The sequence below is a fragment of the Setaria viridis genome, chromosome 8, assembly GCF_005286985.2.
Source record: "Setaria viridis chromosome 8, Setaria_viridis_v4.0, whole genome shotgun sequence".
Taxonomy (NCBI): domain Eukaryota; kingdom Viridiplantae; phylum Streptophyta; class Magnoliopsida; order Poales; family Poaceae; genus Setaria; species Setaria viridis.
The window spans coordinates 40,377,912-40,387,582 of record NC_048270.2 but is presented as its reverse complement, the minus strand read 5'-3'; the positions used below and the strand labels follow the sequence as shown (position 1 = coordinate 40,387,582).

The following is a 9,671-nucleotide window of genomic DNA, read 5'->3' as shown; positions in this document are numbered from 1 at the left end:
CCAGTCAGTCTCAGGATTAGGTGTAGACTTCTGTGAGGTCAATGTATAGAATTTCAGTTTGGTTTTATGAAGTGATCATTCTATCACATGATGCATAGGCCCAAGGTCTTGCAGGTTGTGCTGAAGTGGCAACTGGGGACGAAACGAACAGGCTAAAATTCCTTTCAGACTTGGAATCATATATATAGTAGATGGAATCATAACACACAAGCACTCAGTTGCTTTGCTGACCTTACTAGTGTTGCATAGCTATTGTGATCTTTTCCATTCCACTTGGGGAAGAAACTGCGGGGGACACTTGTGTGTTCTTGCTCTTTGTGTTTCCACCTCATATGAAGGGCGTGCACCAGGAGATAGCTGCTGAGACAGTAAGTTTGTTTTGGTTCACTACGAAAAAAGGTGGCAATTGGCATCGAAAAAAGGGTGGCCTCTAGTATCGGTTGGAACTACCATCTGGTACTAGAGGGGGTCCATGACATCTCAATTTTGGAACTGGTACTAACGTTAACATTAGTACTGGGTCTAAAAACAACCGGTACTAAAGCTAGGGATAAGAGGTCATATTTCTAGTAGTGATAGCACATTTTGTACATTCACTACTGAAAAAATCACCTCTACTACCGGTTCCCAACCCCCCCTCTAGTACCGGTTGTGCAACCGGTACTGGCAATCCGGTACTAGAGGGGGGTCCTTTAGTACCGGTTGAGGATCCCAACAGGTACTAATTTTTTTCCTTTCTTTTCTTATTTTCTGTTGTTTTATTCTATATTGATATTTCTTATTTGTTTCCTTTATGTAAAAAGGGCTCATTCTAGTGGAGAGATATAGTCAAGATATTTGACAAATTCAAGGGAATAGCATCAGTTTGGGTATCGGAGGGCTCTATTGTATTGTTCTGGATGGACACTTGGAATGAACAGGTTTTATCTCTGGAATTTCCTCAGTTATTCTCTTTTGCCAAGAACAAACTAATTTCATATAAGGAGGCCCTCAATACATCTTCGCTGGCTCAAAATTTTCATCTCCCTCTCTCAGAAGAGGCACACCAGCAGTTGTTGATCCTGCAACATAGATTGGGGAATATTGTGACAGTACAAGAAGCATTCACCCCTTGTATAGATGGTTGTGGAAATCTAAATGTCAAATGAAACATAAAATCTTCTCCTTGTTGCTAATTAACGACAGATTGAGCACCAAGGATATTTTAAGCAGCAAAATAATGCATTTGGATACATATACGTGTGAGCTCTGCATTCTACAGAAAAGGGAGACAATGCCACATTTATTCTTGAGATGCAACTTCACCAAAGCTTGCTGGGCCTCTATCGGGGTAGTGGTGAACACATCCAGACAGCTTCTTCAGATTTTAAACTCAATCAAGGCCAAACTGAATATGCCCTTCTTCCTAGATATCATTATCCTAATGACTTGGAGCATCTGGTTCATGAGGAATGATTGGACCTTCAACAATGTTCCACCCATGATTTGAAGCTGCAAATGAAAATTCATGGAAGAAATGAACACAGTCAGTATATCAGCTTTTTTAGCAAAGCTGATATACCATGGGTCCATCTGGTTTGGGATAAATACTACTCCAATGGCAAATTGCCTGGGCACCGTAAAAAGGGCTCATTCTAGTGGAGAGATATAGTCAAGATATTTGACAAATTCAAGGGAATAGCATAAGTTTGGGTATCGAATGGTTCTATTGTACTGTTCTGGATGGACACTTGGAATGAACAGATTCTATCTCTAGAATTTCCCCGGTTATTCTCTTTTGCCAAGAACAAACTGATTTCATATAAGGAGGCCCTCAATACATCTTCGCTGGCTCAAAATAATTTTCATCTCCCCCTCTCAAAAGAGGCACACCAGCAGTTGTTGATCCTGCAACATAGATTGGGGAATATTGTGACAGTACAAGAAGCATTCACCCCTTGTATGGATGGCTGTGGAAATCTAAATGTCAACTGGTTGCTAATTAAGGATAGATTGAGCACCAAGGATATTTTAGGCAGCAAAACAATGCTTTTGGATGCATATACGTGTGAGCTCTGCATTCTACAGAAAAGGGAGACGGTGCCACATTTATTCTTGAGATGCAACTTCGCCGAAGCTTACTGGGCCTCTATCGGGGTACTGGTGAACACATCCAGACAGCCTGTTCAGATTTTAAATTCAATAAGGCCAAACTGAATATGCCCTTCTTCATGGATATCATCATCGTAATGACTTGGAGCATCTGGTCCGTGAGGAATGATTGGACCTTCAACAATGTTACACCCACGATTCAAAGTTGCAAACGAAAATTCATGGAAGAAATGAACACAGTCTGTATACATAGGGCCAAACCCTCCCTGGTCACGGCCATGATGGATTGCCTGGAGGCTCTGTAATCTTGGTTCCCTATTTTTTCGGCCCTTTTTTTATCACTATCTCTTCCCTATGTATTCCCTTTCTTTTGACTCGTATTTCATTCAATAAATTTCAGTAGAGGCTTGTCCCCTCCTGTTACTCAAAAAAAAAAGAGGGAAGAGTGAGGACACCGTATTCAGTCTTGTTACGAACATGAATGCAATAATTCCTACCCTGGCGTCTTTCTATCTCAAGGTTGAGCCCCTCCCTGTAGTAGTAGGGTCAATCTCATCTGCAACAGGACCTGCTGCTCGATTGACACACAAACAGATGCAACTGAGAGAGAGTGGATTTGTGCTGCGATGAAGCTGCAGCGTTTTCAATTTTCTTCCCCTTTATTTATGCAACATAACTAGCGATCCTGAGCCAAGTGGTCACTGGATCATGACTGTAGTAATGGCCACCTAAGACGCACACGTCCAACAACCTGAACGTGCACTCTTCTTACGAATCTTGCAGAAATTACAGACTCCGACCCTGACCAAAATCCGACAACAGACACGACATGCAAAGAGATACAGACTCGACAGACTAACTCACACATGGTGTGGCACAAGTTGGTGTGTCCCAACATGACAGTAGGCAATATAAATAGAATGTTACAAGCACTAGATAGATATAAGGACTGCTACGTGTGCACTTGTTGGAGAGGTCACACAACATCCTTTGGCTCTGTAGGGCCTCGCTTCAGCACACCGGCATGCGTGAGCAGCGCCCAAAGGTGTGTGATGAACTCCCCTCCTCTTGGAAGAACTTCCAGGTGTGCCCGGGCATCGTCAGACGGCGAGACATACAGCATCATCTCCGCCCAGAAATCAGAGAGGACCTTCCACCGCAATTTCGAGTCTTGTATGCCTTCAATCTGCCTTGCAAGCTGAGCGCCCTGTGCAAGAAGGGGTGCTTCACCACCATCACCATCATGGGTGTTAATCTTCAATAGTTGCTTACACCTGCTATCAAAATCATTGGACCCGTCGAGTAGCTTGCCCTGTACAATTAACTCATCAAGTATGGATTCCGATATAGTGCTGTGATCGGGCAAGAAGTTAGGTGCGAAAGCCAGCAGATGCATGCAATACTTCGATAAAGTGGAGGCTGTTCTAACCGCCTCTGCTTCTTTGCCTTGTTGATCCAGCTGGTGCTCACACAATGTTGTAGCAATGTGCCAGACCAGAATGGTGCGAGTCACCGCTCCATCGGTAGCAGAAGCATCACATGCCCATGCGAGGTCATCATGGACGCCATTTCTTTGGAGCGATGTTACCCCATTCGTCAGGTGCCCGTTGCTTCCTAGTAGGTAATCAATGATGGCTTTCTTTACATTTCCAGACAGCTTCACTGATTTCTTGCGCCCCTTCATGGCCTTGTCCACCAGGCGTAGTGTAGCATAATGGAGACAATTCATAACCTTACTTTTGTGGCCAAGATTCTCGAGGAAACAGTACTGCCCAAGTCTGCCCTTCCATGGGCGAAACGCCTTCAACATCAAGAGAAAACGTATGATCATCTCAGAACAGCTTGTGTGCAAAAATGGTGCGCTGACGTAGCTCTGTATCAGAGCCACCTTGAACCAACCTGAGGCCATGTACAGGTACAGCTGGTATGCCTCCAGGAGTGCCACGACAAGAGTTGTGACTATGGTGGGGTAACCCAGTTCGCCTTTTGCGAATAAGGAGGATTTTTGATAGGGGTTTTTGCGCCTGTCGAGCAGGCTGGTCACTGTGAGCCACGAGCATAGGGTAGACATGATGACAGGCAGACAGAGAGCCAGGTATCGACCCTTTTGGTAGAGGTAAGAGTACCTTGTGTAATACATGTCATGGTGAAAAACAAGTTCTTCCTCAATGACCCTGAAGGCCCGCTGCTCGTCCCCGGCGAGCAGGCCTTTGAATACGAAGTCATGGGTTTTCTCAAGCTCTGCCTCTGAGAGCTTGAAGCCAGCAAACCTTCGGTTGAGCATCTTGGAGAGAGCCATAGAGAGGCACAAGTCCTTTAGCACCTTGCCCTGATCACCAATGAGCAGATTCCCCTCGCACTGCCAGATCTGCTCCACGGTGGTAACCTTCAAGTCGTCCGGCTTCTTGTACCATGGTGTGTGTCCAGGCCGGTTGACACAGTGTTTCTCACCAGCGACCATGTACCGGTATCCTTCCATGGTCACAGGATCAAAGGTCACCAGCTTGTTGTCTATATACTGCATGTAATCGGCGACCACCTTCACGTTCTTGCCGAGGTAGGACTTGCTCACCATCCTCATGGAAGCTATCATCACATATGACTTGATGACAATAAGAAATACGATGGCTGAGAGCGGGTACCACAGGTGGTCCGCATCCACATCCTTCTCGATGTAATATCCAAACTTTAGAATGATATACACCAGCAAGAACCCCTTAAAGAGTTGTTTGACGTAGATGCTCTTCCAGCTGTCAATGTCATTGAGGCGGCAAGCCGTGAGGCTGTCCGTGCTGCTGAGGAGCAGAAGCAGGAACACAGCCCACACGGTGTAGTCATAGAGGTACCACTACGGGAAAGCTACAAATTGCCGAGTGCCCCAGGCACTCGGCGAAACCCTAAAAACACTCGGCAACTTGTTTGCCGAGTGTAACACTCGGCGACGAGCACACGGCAAAGTTTTACTCGGCAAAGTTAACTTTGCCGAGTGTCTTTGGTCGGGCACTCGGCAAAGGGTGTGCCGAGTGGCACAAAACACTCGGCAAACTATTTCCAGAAAAAAATAAAAAAAAACATACCCCGACCACCGGGGGCAGCTCCAGCTGGCCGCCGCCGCCGCCGCCACGCCCAGGCCATCCACGGCCACGGCCACCACGCTGCCTGCTGCCGCCACGCCCGCTGCCGCCCGCCACCACGCCGCTGCCGCCTGTCGCTGCCGCCCACTACCGCCAGCCGCTGCCGCCACGCCCGCTGCCGCCCGCCGCCGCCACGCCGCTGCCGCCCGCCGCCGCCACACCTGCTACCGCCACGCCCGCTGCCGCCACGCCGCTGCCGCCCGCCACCACGCGCCAGATCCGGAGGGGAGAGAGGTGGGGGCCGCCGGATCCGCGCTGGAGGGGAAGAAGGGGGCGCGGATCCGGCCGGAGGGGAGGGAGCCGGGGAAGGGGAAGAAGGGGGCGGCGGCGGCCAGATCCGAAGGGGGCGGCGGCGGGCGGGGTTGGGCGCCGGGCGGCGGGGCCGGGGGCTGGGCGGCGGGCGGCGGGGCGTCGGGCGGAGGGCGCCGGGCGCCGGGCCGGGGGGCGCCGGGCGGCGGGGCCGGGGGCGTTAGGGGAGGGGGCCAGGGGAGGGAGATGGCGTCTGCCGGAGGAGAGGGAGGGGAGGGGGCCGGGGGAGGGAGATGGCATGCGGCGGCGGCGGCGGCAGGAGGCGTGGGCTGGGAGGGGGCAGGGAGCGGCAGGAGGCGGCAGGAGGAGAAGATAGGGAGTTGGGGGAGGGGGCCGGCTGGGGGAGGTTAATTTATTTTGTGGGCCGTCTGTTTGCCGAGTGTCCTACGTGGACACTCGGTAAACGGTTTATTTGCCGAGTGTCCACCATAGGACACTCGGCAAATTTTTTTAGAAAAAAATTTAAAAAATATCTAACCGTCTCAAAAAAAATACCAAATTTTCACACGAATCAATATATGTTCTCTATTGCCTATACAAAAAGTTTTGTAGTCAAACCAAACTCGACCGTCACTTCGACTCTAAATCTTATCGAATCTTCTTAAAATTACTATTCTTCTTCTGAGATGCTTCAGTTTGTAATCATTGTACATGATGAAATGTGCAAAACCTTCTCAATTTTTTTCCATAGCGTCCACGTATTATATCATCACATCATGACAAATCTCATGATTTTCAGACTTTGCTTGTTTTTTTACAATTTAAAAATACTACTGACACACGTTCATGGTCGTGTTTCTTGAACAAGATGTTCGAAATTTCTTTTCATTTCATGGGTCAGGTCTCAAATTGGGCCAAATAACATGAATATCATTTTTCTACTCATTTTGTTCCATAATTTGAATCACTTGCAGTTCAAATTTGACTTATACCAAAAATTTCCTTGAAATGCAATTAATTAAATAAATATAGCAAATAAATCCAAAAATATACCAAATTTTAACATGGAGTACCACATGTTGTATGTGGGGAGTAGAAAAAATTTCGTGATGAAAAGAGGAAAAAAATTATTTTTTTGCCGAGTGTCAAAAAAACACTCGGCAAACCCCCCTCTTTGCCGAGTGTCTTTTTTGACACTCGGCAAACTCTCCTCTTTGCCGAGTGTTTTTTTTGACACTCGGCAAAGAGGGGGCTCTGCCGAGTGTTTTTTATTTGACACTCGGTAAAGTCCCGATTTGCCGAGTGTTTTTTTTTCGCCGAGTGTTTTTGACTTGGCACTCGGCGAAGAGCTTGTTTGCCGAGTGTCCGAAAAAAAACACTCGGCAAAAAGAAAACACTCGGCAAATTTAAGGTTTCCCGTAGTGTACCAATTGGAACTCTGCATCCGCCCAATGGTGTAGCCCACCAGCGGGTAGGAGAGCGTGTAGATTCCCATCACGATAGAATGGAGGAGCCTGTGGCTCAACCACCGGCGTAACGGACTCAGCATATGTAAGAGGAATATGGCCACCATCGCCAGCAAGACCAACGCTACCACCGAGACCAAAGCTAGCGCATCATCTTGGGGAATTGGTGGTGGGGGAACCATGTCGGCAGTAGCCATGGTTTTCTCCCCCAGAATCTAATCAGGATGGGAGCCCTAGTTCTCAACCTCACCGCAATGAAGAGAGTACACAGTTTGGAGTCCTGGAGAGCCCTGAGGCCGTATATATATAGCTTAAGAAAAAGCATCGCTTTCATCCGGGTGGAACCTGTAGAATGAAATAGAGAATGAAATACTTCTGGTAAAATCACGGTAGACCGCTCAAAAGACTAATTTTGTGCACTACTGCATACCAGATTGAATATAAAACTTTATTTGTTCTTTTTGTTTGTTTGTTTTCATGCTAATTTTTTTACTTCCTGCTTGTGCACACTGATATTATGAGCTAGCTTGTGGCGAGAGTAGTATCAAAATGGCCAAGCATCACCAGGGTATGCTATTTGGCTAACAAGAAACGATGTTGTATTTGACAAATGGCAACCCAAAAAAATTTCAGCCGACTCCAATTTTGGATGCAGTTGCACTGCAGTGACCACTGAAAGGAGTTGCTGATTGAGGCTTGCTGATCGGTGGTGTCGGCAATGGAGTTCTTTGGCTCCCATGGACATATAGCCATTTTAGTTTCAAGATTTCACTGGTGAAAAAGTGAGCATTAGTCCCGTTAGAGAGACGTATAGATCTCAAAAATCCAACTGGAGCACTTTCGGGTACGACAAATGCTTGGTGGTTGTTCAGCAATAGAATAACGGTGTAGAATGACACTTTCCTGTTAAATCACGGTGGACTAATAAAATTTAGTTGCTGCTTTTGTTGACACAAACTAGCAATGATGTGGTCCGTGCAAATAGCAGAGCTAGATTGTTATAACATTTGTTTCATTTATATAGAAATTTTGGAACCAAAGACTAATTCCGTTAATTACTGCCTACCAGGTTCAGTATAGAACTTTTGTTTATTTGTTCTTTTTATTTCTTTAACTTTTAACTTCCTTCTGGTACATATTAATTAATTACCAAGGTGATTACATATCTGGCCAGAATACTCTACCTGATGCACACTTAGCCAGAATTCTTAATGTTGTTAAGGGAGCTAGCTAGCTCAGTAGCTCTACAGCAACAACATCACTAAAGATTAAGTCTTTCAACTTAGTTAAATAAACTTGCTCATGGCACAAGTTGAAGCCAACCTTCAACTTGAATAGATGCGTGGAGCATTGATTCCAAACCGCTCAATTTGTTAACGCTGTACTTGCTCATGGAAAAATGCCATGAACTTGCTCATGGAAAAATGCAATGAACCTAGGTATAGGTTGTACTTAAACCTTGGTATCAAATTCAGTTGTATACGCATGATAACTTAATATTTTTATCACTTTAACGACCTTACATACAAAACTATCCGTACGTACATCAATCATTCCAAGACGTAATACTATATGTGCCATTAATCAAACTGCAAATATAATACCATACTGCAAGCCACGCCAAAGACATACCCATTCGTCTCTTCAACAGTTTATACATTACTCATTCTCAGTACCACGAAAAGATCAACATGTTGTTTTATGCCAACATCATTAAATAAAAGCATGGCCTAGAGGTTCCATCTTCTTCCTTTACAGTCAAGCTCCATCAACCTAACGAAGGTTCTTGTTTTTGTAGTGGAGCTAGCTATGCAACCCCAACCTATCAACTCTTCTGCCGTGGAGTATTAATTCCAAAATGTTAACGTTGTGAGGTTTGGAAGATTCACATATATCAGCACACTCGTCCTTTTCAGTGAAGATATATAGTTGGTCAAATGATTATCCTACCAAAACAAAATAAAGCCTTGTAATATTTTCAAACGATGGCAGTACTTGGTAATGTGTGTTTCGTCAATAATTTTGTGCATACTGGAGCAAGCTTCTTCATATGTCAGGCCCAATTATTGTCTGGCTTGAGACGTTTGAACCGGTATTGATGCAGTACTGGTGGGGTGGTATTTAAGATTAAGTCGATTCAGTCTCAGGGTTAGACGTTGACTTTTGTGAGGTCAATGTATCAAATTTCATCAGTTTGGTGCTATAAAGTGATCATTCTGTCGCATGATTAGGCCAAAGGTCATGCAGGTTGTGCTAAAGTGGCAAGTGGATATATATGGAATGAACATCCTAAAATTATCTTCAGTGTCATGGAATCTTAAACAAGTAGTAGAAGGAATCATAACACATGAGCATTCGATTGCATTGCTTTGCTGACCCTACTAGTGTTTCATAGCTATATATGGTGACCTTTTCCATATTCCACCTGGGGAAGAAGCTGCAAGTGTGCAGTTTTTTGGTACACTATAAAATGATGTGGTCATTGGCATCTATTTCATTGAATTTGGATTAAAAGAAACTTTTGGAGGAACTATTTCACATTAAACAAGGCGTACGATCATACGGGTAGGAATAACACGTATGTAATGTAGTCATCAGTTCATCAGCTTAGTGGTTCAAGAGTTAATAATTAAGCCCACCTGAGCACCAAATCAGGCGAAGACATACATGGTCCATGAAAGCCCACTTGAGCATCATCTAATAAGGTATATGCAACTACAACTGCCAAAAA

The 9,671-nt window shown here is 45.5% G+C and overlaps 1 protein-coding gene across 1 annotated transcript; it reads right to left on the bottom strand.

Annotated features, from left to right (window-relative positions):
• Nucleotides 1-3,067: 3,067 nt before the first annotated feature.
• Nucleotides 3,068-6,969, bottom strand: LOC117834676 (uncharacterized). Its single transcript, XM_034714205.1, has 2 exons — nt 6,902-6,969; nt 3,068-4,886 (listed from the first exon to the last, which is right to left on the bottom strand). The coding sequence occupies exons 1-2, from the start codon at nt 6,967-6,969 to the stop codon at nt 3,068-3,070; spliced, it is 1,887 nt and encodes a 628-aa protein (XP_034570096.1).
• Between the last annotated feature and the right edge of the window lie 2,702 nt (nt 6,970-9,671).